The 14,134-nt window shown below is 37.3% G+C and overlaps 1 protein-coding gene across 2 annotated transcripts in view; it reads right to left on the bottom strand.

Moving 5' to 3' along the window:
* LOC124805206 (putative mediator of RNA polymerase II transcription subunit 26) overlaps nucleotides 1-14,134 on the bottom strand; it is a 289,089-nt gene that overhangs the window by 255,574 nt on the left and 19,381 nt on the right. For both annotated transcript variants that reach the window (XM_047265702.1, XM_047265703.1), the window contains one exon: nucleotides 5,394-5,692. In XM_047265702.1, coding sequence (XP_047121658.1) covers nucleotides 5,394-5,692 — 299 coding nt within the window. The remainder of the gene's footprint in view (nucleotides 1-5,393; nucleotides 5,693-14,134) is intronic.

Genomic DNA, 14,134 nt, shown 5'->3' on the forward strand with positions numbered 1-14,134 from the left:
GATGTAATCAACCAATAACAATATCATTAAGTAGTGTGAATACACATATAGGAAAAGTTAACGGTTTAACTTAATATACATACAGCATACAGTATAACTACAAGAAAAGCTAAGCTTTCACGTCACAGCTTAAATGATAGTGGCTGAATATTTCTGACAAGCACAATTATAATTTTCACTGCCGTGCACCAAACATTTCATAAGCCACCTGGCTGGATACAACTATGTTCTGCCCAGCACTTTGACTTTTCCATAGAAACATCAATTGCGAGTGAAATTGCTCAGGAACTCACTTTCCCCCCTCTCTCTCAGAATAATTATAATTCTTCCCACTGTTGTTGCATAATTTTTAATCCTTGAAAGAACTAAAAAAAATATGAAAAACTAACCTTGAAACTTGGTCTTTCTTAGTGTGTGTTACCCTCTAAGATATAAGACCAGTCCAAAAAACTCCAGAACATTTGTCATTTCGCACCAATGGTTATTTGGAGCGAAATGCGGTTAGCATACCTGCAAACTCCTGTGTTTAATGTGTAAAAGCTGGAAGTTTCACTGTTGTATGTCTGTTAGCTATTGTTCAGTGATGTAGTGAGTAGAAAGTTGTATTGCACAGTTCATGAATTTCAAAATGTCAGAGTCAGAAGTGCAATGCATCTGCATTAAATTTTATGTGAAACTCAAGAAAACCTTTACAGACACACACCAAATGATGCAGGAACCCTACAGTGATGAGTGCTTAAGTCTTAATTGGTGTTATGAATGGTTCACACGGTTTAAAAATGTCCAGACAGAAGTTATAGATGACCCTCATTCAGGATGCCCTTCAGCGTCTACCAATGATGCTCAGGTCAGGGATGTTAATAAAATTGTGCGTGCAATTGAATACTGACTGTCGGAGAAATTGCAGAAGAATGTAACATTTCAGTGAATTACGTCATGAAATCCTGACACAGCATCTTGGAATGCATCATATTGCTGCCAAGTTCGTCCCACACTCAAGTCAAGACCAGATAGATATTCGTCTCGCAATCTGTGAATGGCTTTTGGACTGCGCAAATGAGAACGAGATGCTCCTTAAGAGAATCATAACTGGTGACGAGATGTGGGTCTATAGCTATAATGTTGAGACCAAGGTTCAGTCTCCACAATGGATTTGGAAAGGTTCTCCAAGTCCAAAAAAACCTCATCAGGTCAGGTCAAATGTCAAAGCCATGCTGATAATTTTCTTTGACTTTGAAGGATTAGTTCATAACGAATTTGTGGCACAGGGACAAACTGTTAATCGATGGTACTATTGGGACGTGTTGCGATGCCTGCGTGAAAGTGTGAGAAGGAAACGGCCTGAAATGTGCTGAGACAATTCATGGCTCCCACATCACAATAACGCACCTGCACATTCATCCCTGTTGGTCCATGACTATTGCATAAAAAGTAAAATCATTGTGTTGTCTCATCCTTCGTACTCTCCAGACCTGACACCTGCAAACCTTTTTTTTATTTCCAAAGTTGAAAACCCATCGAATGGACGAAGATTAGCAACGACACACAAGATAAAAGAAAATTTGCGGACAGCACTCCGCGTGATCCAACAAAAGGTGTACTGAGACTGCTTCTGGAAGTGGAAATGACATTGGGAGTGGTGTATTACTTGCGGAGGGGAGTGTTTCAAAAGAGACCATGCAATAGAAGGTAAGCAAGGAAAAATTTTATGGACGAAGTTCCAGAATTTGAACAGGCCTCGTACATCAGACGCAAACGTGCCAGTAAAATTTTAAATAATGGCATACATGGCTGGTCTTCTGTGACTGAAATTTTTCTACGTGGTTGGTCCTCAGTGTTAAGTTTTGAATGACAGTTCAATGCTTTGTGATTTAAGAACGCCATTACACATTCTCCTACATAACATAATTCATCTTGTGTAGAAGGAATTTATTTTGAAAGTAATACTTCTCAAATCGTCATTCACAATATTTTCCTGAGGTGTGTTAAAAATGCAAAAAGCAGTGCTGTCGTGGTCATCAAAATAATGCCCATGAGAAAGACGCATTGAAAGCATTTTGTTGTTAGAAAGTATTGCACAGTGTTTGACACATTTTGCTGTCGGCAAACACCTGTGTGTGCACTGTGTTTTGTTGTTGCAAATGGTGCACTTTTTTGCAATTTAAGTTTTATTTTGTTGTTTCTCTCTTGTTTAGGTTTTATTGCTGTAGTATCATTCTGCAGTAGCGTGCTAAAGCAAAATTCTTTACAATAGTAATCAGTTCCTACCAGTCAAAATTACAAAAATTTAACTGCAAACAAAAACAATGAAAAATTCCCAGAATTCTAAAAAATTCTTGGATGGAAAAGTTCCTGTGTTTTTTCCAGCTGTCCCGGGGTGTATACACCCTGTAAAATTTAATATTCTACCTTTTCCATATGCTGACTACTTCTTTGAACGCAACAAGGGGACTGTAATTCTATGATTCCAAAAAAAAGCACACCAGCACAAATGTAAAAGTCAGGTTGTGTAGTAACTTGATCGTTGCCTATGAGTGAAGATTAGAAAAGATAGGAACTGTAGTTCTGTGGAAGGAAAAATGAACATTCTACAACACGTAGACTTGCATTTCGATTGCAAGTTCAATTAGAGAAGGACCTAGGACTTTCTGCTTCCACAATTAATATAACTGAAAAATCAGCCCAACATTGACACCAATGCAAGACAGTCCAGTTCCATGGCAAAACGTGTAAATACATTCAATCATCAGCATGTGCTCATTTGGATAAACTCACTGCAGAATGATTTGTTAGCACAAGAGCACTAGAGACTCTACTTGAGTGCAACACTCTGAGAGAAAAGGCACTTAATTTCGCTGCACAGATGGGGATCACCAACCTCACAGCATCGAATGATTGATTTAAAACTCGTCATAACATTATTTACAACCATCTGTGTGATGAAACCCAAGTGTTGGTAGTGGAACTGTGGGCCAATGGAAAAAATAACAGCAAAATATCTTTAAAGGTTATCTTACAAAAAATATATTTTAACGTTTTGATATAAAAAATATTTTTAATGTTCATGAAATTGATCTTTTTTTATAACATGTAACCAAGTTAGACTATGATTTAAAAGTAAGAAATACCACGGTGGGAAACTGAGTAAGCAGAGGATAGCCATTTTACTTATGCTCGATGCTAATGGGTCTGAAAAATTACCTCCTTTGGTGATGTGTAAATTTAAAAACCAAAAGTATTAGTTAGAAAAATGCATGTCCAGAAGACTGTACTTATGCACAATAATGGCATGGACCCAAAATCTACAACCATATCACTTTTGGACGCCCTGCGTTATATAGCCACAGCATAGATGGCTGAGACTCCTTTAACTACTTGTAACTTTTTCATGATAGCAGGATTTAAGTTCACAGAAAACACACAGGAAACACTGAAAGACTATTTGTCTAAGGCTATGTTTCAAGAGTATGTCTGTGTTGATTCTGTCATCAGTTCAGAAGTTTCAACAATAAATAGCATAATTGCCAACATTTTGAAGAAGGGAAGAGAGAGGTGAAGAAGATGATGACGAAGAACCATTTGTGCCAAGCAGTAGTGCATCAGGTGGAGATAATGCATTTGATGCTTTGTATATGGAAGAGAGGTAAGAGAAGCTAATTGCTGTTGAAAGGAAGCAAAAACAATTAATTATTTCTTTTTTTTTTAAATAGGCAAAATTTAAATTGTTTTAATTTCATATTTTGAACAATAAAAATAGAATGACAGAGTAATTTATTCATTTTCATTTGATATGTTTCCTATGATTTCCTCTACTTTACGCTTTCCTGCATTTTACACTTGTTTTGGGTCAGTCCACTGAACAGTGTAAAAAGAGGGTTTAACTGTTCTTCACACTTTCCTGAATTTTACACGTTTTGAGCCAATCCACTAAACAGTGTATAAAGAGGGTTTAACTGTAATAGCCTTTTCATGTTGTATGTAGTTGTTCTTGCTCATAATTTCTAATCATACTGCACTGCTTTGAGTTACAATACTACACGTATCTCTTCTAAACTGATGTGAACATAATGATTATGGATTGAAACTGGTTTAGCAATTAATGTAAAAAAATTGTGGTGAAAAAGTAGTGCAATTACCACAATTTCAAGAATCTGGATTACTGTGTCTTCACAGTAAAAATTTCACACTCCATTATGATATATCTGTTTAACTGATAAAATTCTCGGCTATAAAGATTCCAAAAGAGGAGAATTTGAAATTTCTGGGGAGAATGCACCATTCATAATGATTTAACTAGAGATAAAATAACTGTGTATGAGTGTGCGGTGTTTGGAGGAGGGAGGTGGGCGGAATCGACAACCACACACTATTTTCTATTCACAATTTAACACTACTGCACATAGTAATCTGAGACACAGTCATTAAAAAGGAGGAGGAGGAGGAGGAGGAGGAGGAAGAAGAAGAAGAAGAAGAAGAAGAAGAAGAAGAAGGCTAAAGATTGGGAAATCAAACCATGTTCTGATTAGTGGGAGTCTGACATACAGCCAAAGCTAGCATATCTACAAGATTTATGAACACAAGTTCTAGTAACTGGCAAAGGGGCTGTATATTTAAAAGACAGACATACAGACAGACAGGGAGAAAGAAGACAGCATGGAAGGCTTGGCATAAATGTGGGGTCAACGTCAACATATGTGGAAAACTAGTTCAGTTGGACAAGACCGGGAAAGACCCAGTCATGACTTTGTTGAAAGAGCTATCCTGGCACTGGGCTCAAGTGATTTAAGGTACCTATGGATAATCTTAATCATAATAAATGGAAGCAAATTTTGATCCAAAGTTCATGAACAATTTAACAGATTTTTCTCATAGTTTTGAACATTTAGGGAATGATGGAAACAATTGGTCTGCCAATGACAACTGAAAAACTTCTGAAACCAAGACCACTGTACATTATTTTCCCTAATGAGCAGCAGAATGGTTTTAATGAGGTTGCAAATTAATGTGTTTACATGTTTCTTCCTGTAACTGTATCAACTGTGGATGTCAATCTTTTAAGGATTTTAATAGGTGGTTTCTGCCATTTACAGAATAAATACAAAAATAAACTAAAAATAGCAATCATAATCAAACTTTAAATAAAGATTGAGGAATAAAATAGCACAACATGCAGGATCACTCGAGGAATGCTTGTTCCCATGCTAATACACACACATTTTCTTAAACTTTAGGACCATTAATAGCAAAAAAGGTATTTCATCATGATGAGATTAGTTATGAAGTGGAAACCCAAATACTCAGGAAAATATATACCGCCTTTCACTTCATCCCACAAGCCATAGAGTTAACCAAGTCTGGAAGAAAACAGTTAAGGAAGCTCGTTATGCTCTTACCTGATTCGAAGGGCGAAGCAGCACATGATGAGTGTTGCACACAAAATTTGGCCCAGGCACTGCATGCCGGTAATCTCGAATTTCAGCAATAATACATCCATTATAAAAGAGATCAGAGTGAGTGGTTTCAAGCAAATCCACCAAATGTACAGGTAGTTCCTCATTGTCAATGAAAGTAAGCAGCTCATCTGCATGGTACGGCCATCGTGAAGTCTCCACAACACTCTCTGTGGCAGGAGGCATGTTGTTTGCACTGCTTGGCCCTGCACTTGTACTTGGACTGCTGCTTGTTGCAGTTGCTACAACATGAATAATAACTTCCCATAAAAAGTGCAGCACCAAGTCTACCGAGCAAATAATAATGTACTATGGGAAAAGTATAAATGTAACAAGAATTTATTTTACTCAGACCACTCATTACTCAAACATAGTGAAGTACTGAAACAGAATTTATTATGTTTGAAAGAAATATTTTTTTCTGAAATTGACTGCCACACATGAGTGAGCTATCTTTCTACTATCCTTAAACTATGGAAGTATGTTATCTTTCAAAAGTGCATATAACAGATGGCTGACCTCTGACAACAGGATCTCTGTTACAAATAACAATTAAAAATAAAATGGCATAATTATGTCTTAAAATCAACAAATGTATCAATACGTAATTGATATTTTCAAATTTCAGCCTCCTGCAGAGAGAAACTTCAAACGTATCACTTAAGTTTGTTGGCTTGTGCCACTTTCGTTCCCTGTCAACCAGCTGTAACTTGGTGGGGTCACAAAATGATTCACATCCTTGTTCTAAAATGTAGAGAATGGAACACTGCAGTTTAACATCACATTAATATTGTGACATCATAGACAGACAGTTGCACAGGTAGGGCAAGGACAGTAGATTTACCAGCTTACGTTTTCTCGACGAAGCTGTCCTAGAATTTGCTTGAAACGATGTGCCGAGACCACACAAATCATAATCAGAATGGACTGACTTGAATATGTTATTTGATCTAATCATTGGGAGACAAATCAATGTAATTTTATGTACACTTATGTGAAGTTTTAAATGTCCACAACAACACTTAGTACAAGGACAATGTGACGCACCATGCATCATGCAAGAACACATGGATAACTTACACATCAAATGTCACCAGTCAAAGACTGTAATTTAGAATGACATAGATTCTCGCTACTGCTCTTCTTTCTTCATAAAAATCAGCAGTAACTGATAAACAAATCCACAATTCCTACAGGAAATGCATAAGGTGCTTGTGAAATATAACACAAACTTTCTAACAATATCATGTCTGCAGAATGATCTGTTACTGCAAAATAAAGGTTAATTAGACACTGAGCACTTGCACTGATGGAGAAGGGTAGAGAAACAAATCTACTGTGGGCTTACCAAGGTAATTAATCTAGAATTTGCATTAGGTAATTTGAGAAATTACTGTAAAACTAAATCAGGATGCCTGGAGGGAAGATAACTTTGAATTGGGCTTGTCCTCCAAAAGAGTCTACTGTTTTTAGTCACTTGCCCACAAGTCTAACCAAAATTAAAATGTATCAAACGTGTTTGTATATACAATATGAGGTGCTACACAAGGAAACAAACCTTAAGTTCACAACACCACAAAAGAAATGTGTAAAAGCCAACCTGAAATGAGCCTGTTCACCTTTGAGTTGTGAATTAAGTGTGGTGTCACCGCCAGACACCACACTTGCTAGGTGGTAGCTTAAATCGGCCGCGGTCCATTTAGTACATGTCGGACCCGCGTGTCGCCACTGTGTGATCGCAGACCGAGCGCCACCACAAGGCAGGTCTCAAGATACGATAGAGCACTCGCCCCAGTTGTACGGACGACATTGCTAGCGACAATACGGACAAAGCCTTCCTCTCATTTGCCGAGAGACAGTTAGAATAGCCTTCTGCTAAGGCCATGGCTACGACCTAGCAAGGCGTCATTAGCCTTACCTAGTTTGAGAGTTATCGTATAAATGTCTTAAGAAGAACGTTGTAAACCAACAAAGAATAAAGTTAAGTATATTCCAAAGCTACGTATTTTCTTGATAGCAGTCATAACGTATCCTGTTCCAGACTTTTGACGCCAGTCGGCGTGTGTGTACGCGTGCCTTTCAGCTCCCTTCTCAGTGTGGCGTAACTAGCTTGTTACGCCACAACATTAAGAACAAAATTAAAGCACATTTCATTTATTACCAATGATCACTTTTTCATCATGCTGTAAAACATTTTGGATGCCATGAGGATGACAACCCCACATACTTGACACTTTACAAGAATGATATAAATTTTGTTTTCACTCTCCTAAAAGCTATAGCAACTGCTTCACAACTAATTTTAATAGTCTCAATAACTGCCCTCTGTGTGACCAGGGTCAGAAACAATGACAGGTTTCATCTTAAAATATCAGCAAATTTTACATTTAACAGTATAGACATCATACCAAACAGATACAAGATTTTACTCATAATTAAATATTTTAAATGAACACGGTTTCTTTTAAAGATCAATCAAAATATAAAACTGCTCACATGTCACATTTGTAGAACACGTGAGGTCTTCTGTTGACTGAAAGTTCTCTTCCACTGTTTGTTCTAATTTTCGTAGCACTTCTTACAACTTGTCCCCTTTTATTCCTATTGTAATAAACAACTGAACATGTTTTGTTTTGTTTGTTTCTCCTGTATTTGTAAACTGTGTTACACTTCCACATGTGTATTTAGTTCATTTTGCAACTGCATATACCAAGATGCCACCTGAGTCTTACACATTGAACTAACTGATAAAAAAAGCCTTTTCTTCTTGTTATGTGTATGTGTCTGCATGTATTACATGACATGTTTTGAACCCATTTAGCAATAACACTTCATGTCTAGTAATCACTGGGTGACAAGTTTTACGTGATGTAAATAAAATGGAATACCAGGTACAATATGAAGAATTACAAATTTCAAAGGTGTTGAAAACATATAACCTTAAGTACCAGGGAGCTCGGGATACTGTAACAGGCCAAAGAACTATACCAATGCATAACGACAACATGAACACTGCAGTAGTACAGGCATATGATTATCAGCAGGTCTATTGAGGAGAAGCCACTGCTACACACTAAAAATTGTGAATCTTCAGCTATCATGTTGACCAAACTACTTTATGAACAGAAAAACAAGCATACATTACCCTATCCTAAGCAGCAATGGTAAAATGAAAAATTGACAAGTGTGTGTGTGTGTGTGTGTTTTGTTCTGGAAATAGAGAATCTCAATGATTTTTCCCTGGTACCAATATTGATACTGGCAATGGCAAGATATTTGTCCAGGGAATTCCAAGAGTTATCAAAATCTCTACAGTAGTTCCTCAGACTAGCCCGGACATACAAAAAGAAGCTAGCAGGGGACTTTAGTTTATGTCTGTAGAGAGAGAAGAGTTAATAAAACATTTTTATTTACTTAAAAAACATGACTAAAACTTACATTTTATATTTGCATGCAGTTACATTCACCTATTATGTTTTTGACAGATGGTGCTACATATGTTCAAATGGCAAAAAACATTTACCATGTGATATAATTACAATTTAAAAGTTTTGCTTTACTTCTACTGTGAAATCTTGCTTCTTGCCAAATTTGAAGATTGTAGGTCAACGCGAAGTGCTCTGTAGGTTTTCATGAGCGGATTTATGAGTATCAAGATATATGAAATAAATGACCAAATATTTTGATTGCCTTGACTTAGAAGCTTAAATTTTTTACACTACCCAGGGACTGCAGTGATTAAAACATGACATAAATTTCAACTTGACACATCACCCTGTTCCTAAGAAAAAGGGGTCTTAAAAGACAGATAAAAAAGATAAAAAATATTTTTTTCAGGTGATATAACTAAAAATTAACCATTTTCGAATTTTTCCCTTTACTTGTGCGGTGAAACCTTGTGTCTTGCTCCTTGCCAAATTTCGGAACTATAGGTAAACAGGTAGTACTGTGTAAGTTTTGATGAGTTTTTGAGTATCAAAATATGTGATTTAAATGGCCATATCTTCCGATTGCATTGGCTTAGAAGCTCACAATTTTTATGCTGTCAGGGACCATAGACCTTAGTATGTGAGATAAATGTGAAATTGATACATGATACTGTTCCAGAGAAAAAAGTGTCTTAACAGACAGACAGATAAATAGCAAAGAAAAAAATATTTTTTCATGTTACAGGTCTACAAATAACCAATTTTCGGGTTTTTGTCCTTTACTTGTGCTGTGAAACATTGCTTCTTGCTAAATTTCATGATTCTAGGTCAACGGGAAGCACCTTATAGGTTATGTATGATGAGTGAGTTTTCAAGCATTAATGGATGTGTCTTTTAACTGTAGTGACTTACAAGTTTAAAACTTTTTACACTTCCAAGGAACCACAGACCATAATATGTGACATAATTTGAACATGACAGTCTACCCATCCTGAGAAAAAGGATTCTCAGACAGACAGACAAAAAAACAGACAGACAGACCGCGGAGCAATCCTATGAGGGTTCCGTTTTTACAGACAGGTACAGAACCATAAAAAGTATATTGCAAGTGACATGGCTACATATATTTCACAGTTAGAAAACTTGGAGGAATCAAGGAGAAAATATTTTTAACTCTACAGTGATCACAAAATTGTTAATGACTTACCACTGAGTTCCAACGATTTTCTGACAGTGAGGGAATCAACACATACTGGTCAACAAACACTATAGAATTTGATCTCAAGATTGTTCAAAGAAGAAAAATTTGTAAATCCCCAGAAATATATGAAGAGGGAAGTGTTTCTGGCAGGTAAACAACAATAACCCTCATCCTGAAGATAAAAATTCGAGGAAACCAGCTAAATGCTTTAAATGTAATAAACCTGGCCATATGGCAAATGAATAAATAAGTGTTTGCTCCAAATGTAATAAAGCCTGGTCATTAAGCAAAAGACTACAGAAACCCTATGTCAAAGGATGAAGGTCAAAATCAGAGTAAATCGAGAGGGGATACCCTAATAAGAAAATTCTCTCGTCAGTAGCAGGCAATCATGTAGATGAATTTGTGTGGTTTTTAGATTCTGGTGCTACTGATCACAAATGTAATCTAACTTAAGTTTAGAAGTTGCAGTCCACTTGAGAGTGAAGTCTCCATTAGTAATGGTGATGGTAGCTTCATTCCATCACAAGGAAAAGGTGACAAACATTGTAGCCCTTGATGGAGAAAGATGAAGTGAGAAAAATCTGTAAAATGTTTTCTATGTGCCAGGGATTCAGTTCAGTTTATTCTCACTTGAGGCAGCTCTTAACAAGGGAATAGCATTTAAATCTGGTAAGACAATATGCAGACTCTTCACAGGAGAAAATGTTGCATAGGGAGTTTGTGAAGAAAAGTTGTGTAGCATGAAGTTTAAGATTTCATTGAGTGAAAACGACATTATTCATACAAATATGGCTACTAAGATAGATTTAAAACCTGGCACAAAAGACCTGCACACCAAAACTTTCCCCAGTTTTGAAGAACCAACAAAAAAATTTAGACAGATAAAAGCTTATGCGAGAATAAATAGTGGGAAAAATTAACAAGTTATCTTTCTAAAAAAGTGATTCAAAGGCAGCAAAAACAGATGAGTTGATTCACAGTGATTTAAAAAAAAAAAGTGGTCCAAATTGGTTGTTCTTGGTAATTTCTTAAGTTAAAAGTGACTATTTCCACTGCCAAATTAAGTAGCTTTAAAAAACAAGTAAGAAGTGGCCATACACCTTGAATATTTCATAAAAACCAGTTATATGCACGTTGAGCATGGAATGATCGGAACTGACAATGGACTACAATTGATTAATCAAGAGGCACACAAAATAAGACAGAACCATGGGATAATGCATCAAAACTCAGTAGCCTACAGTCCCCAATAGAATAGTGCAGCTGAACAAGGGCAGAACTTTGGTGGAGACAGAAAGGACAATGCTCTACACAAGCAGGCAGGCTGCCAATATGATTATAGGCTGAAGCCATAAACAAGGTAGCTTATATTTTGAATAGAACTTGTCAAGAAGTGGTGACGGAAAAACATCTTACAAGTTATGGATTGGATTGGACTGGACTATGATGTGGCCAGACTCAGGATATTTGGAGAGATGGTTGAGATGGGAAAAATGGGATTCAAAAGCTGAAAAAGATCTCTTAGCTGGATATGATACAGACGTAAAAGGATATTGTATCTGGTTTCCTCATAAAGTTCAAATACAATACAGCGTGATGTTTTGATGGGCAAATTATACGTGGGTTGTCAATCTGAGAAAACTGTCGAGAAAGGTGATGAAAAAATCCTAATATCTAACACCATTGAGGATGAAAAGCCTACTCAAGAGGAGACCCTGAATCAGACAGAAGATGAGGCAATGAAATCACCTGAAGACAAACTTTACTCTGAAAACAATGTTACAAAACAGACGTCAATGAAGTCTCCACAGAATCAGCGACTCAAATAGGAGGAAGCTTACAACATAGAGCAGAAATCTGAAAGAAACCATTACTCTAATCTCTGTGTGTCTGACGCACTGTTATCAACCTGTCTCACACTAAGATGCAATAGATAGTGACAAATGAGAAAAATGGAAGCAGGCCGTGCAAGAAGTAATATATGTACTTATTCTTGATGAAATTTGCATCCCGACTGAAACCCCAGAAAACAAAGAAATACTCGACAACAGGTTGGATGCAAAGTGAAGAAAGAAACAGATAGAACTGAGGATAGATTTAAAGCTCGACTCGTTGCTAGCGGATATTGACAGAGGTGTGGAACAGACCACAATGAAATCTACAATCCAGTGGCAAGATTTGACTGCAAAAGAAAAGCTTATCTATCACGGCACCCAAGGCCTTCAACATCAGGCAGTCGAATGTTAAAACTTCATCGTTACATGGTGAAACTGATACCGAGCAAAGGGCTTTGAGGATGGTACCAAGAGGGTATAAAAGCTGAAGAATAGTATTTATTGAGTCAAACAAGCATCTAGATTATGGACTCAAGTATTCACCAGTGAGCTAAATAAATTTGGCCTAATAGAAACAAGGCAGAGCCATGCATTTTTGTAAATGACAAGGGTAAACTCTTGACCATCCTAGCTATTCATACTGATGATGGTCTGGTTGTATCAAGAATCTAGAGAAGTAATTAATATGTTGTTCAATAATTTGGAGCATGAATCTGCTATAACTAAGAGCAGCGCTAGTCATTATCTAGATTTGCAAACAGAGCAGTTTCAAGGTGGCTCTACCTTCTTCAATCAAGAGGCATATCAGAAGGTGTGCTGAAACAGTACAACACGGAGAACAGCAATGTTGTGGCACTACCTGCTTATCATGGACAAGTGTACTCTGAGCTGGGTCTCAATGCTCTATACCATCAATCTACTGGAAGCTAGCTCTATCAACCAGTGGCAACTAGACCTGAAATCACTTTTGCAATACACAATCCTAGTCATCACCTCAAAAAATCAGAAAAGATGCACTTGAATGCTGTGAAGAAAATCTTAAAAACACCATAGGAAGCAATCTCTTCTGGCTTATATTATCCAAGAAGTGAGGACACTCGTTTGCCTGTTTTAAGTGACTCACTCAGGCTAACCTCTCCCCATGAACCATCGACCTTCCCGTTGGTGGGGAGGTTTGTGTGCCTCAACGATACAGATAGCCGTACCGTAGGTGCAAACACAACGGAGGGGTATCTGTTGAGAGGCCAGACAAACGTGTGGTTCCTGAAGAGGGGCATCAGGCTTTGTAGTTGCAGGGGCAACAGTCTGGATGATTGACTGATCTGGCCTTGTAACATTAACCAAAACGGCCTTGCTGTTTTGGTACTGTGAACGGCTGAAAGCAAGGGGAAACTACAGCCGTAATTTTTCCCGAGGGCATGCAGCTTTACTGTATGGTTCAATGATGATGGCGTCCTCTTGGGTAAAATATTCCGGAGGTAAAATAGTCCCCCATTCGGATCTCCGGGTGGGGACTACTCAAGAGGACGTCGTTATCAGGAGAAAGAAAACTGGCATTCTACGGATCGGAGCGTGGAATGTCAGATCCCTTATTCGGGCAGGTAGGTTAGAAAATTTAAAAAGGGAAATGGATAGGTTAAAGTTAGATATAGTGGGAATTAGTAAAGTTCGGTGGCAGGAGGAACAAGACTTCTGGTCAGGTGAATACAGGGTTATAAATACAAAATCAAATAGGGGTAATGCAGGAGTAGGTTTAATAATGAATAAATAAATAGGAGCACGGGTAAGCTACTACAAACAGCATAGTGAACGTATTATAGTAGCAAAGATAGACACGAAGCCCATGCCTACTACAGTAGTACAAGTTTATATGCCAACTAGCTCTGCAGATGACGAAGAAATTGAACAAATGTATAATGAGATAAAAAAGAAATTATTCAGGTAGTGAAGGGAGACGAAAATTTAATAGTCATGGGTGACTGGAATTTGACAGTAGGAAAAGGGAGAGAAGGAAACGTAGTAGGTGAATATGGATTGGGGCTAAGAAATGAAAGAGGAAGCCGTCTGTTAGAATTTTGCACAGAGCATAACTTGATCATAGCTAACTCTTCGTTCAAGAATCATAAAAGAAGGTTGTATACATGGAAGAATCCTGGAGATACTAAAAGGTATCAGATAGATTATATAATGGTAAGACAGAGATTTAGGAACCAGGTT

Source organism: Schistocerca piceifrons, chromosome 7 (assembly GCF_021461385.2).
Source record: "Schistocerca piceifrons isolate TAMUIC-IGC-003096 chromosome 7, iqSchPice1.1, whole genome shotgun sequence".
NCBI lineage: Eukaryota > Metazoa > Arthropoda > Insecta > Orthoptera > Acrididae > Schistocerca > Schistocerca piceifrons.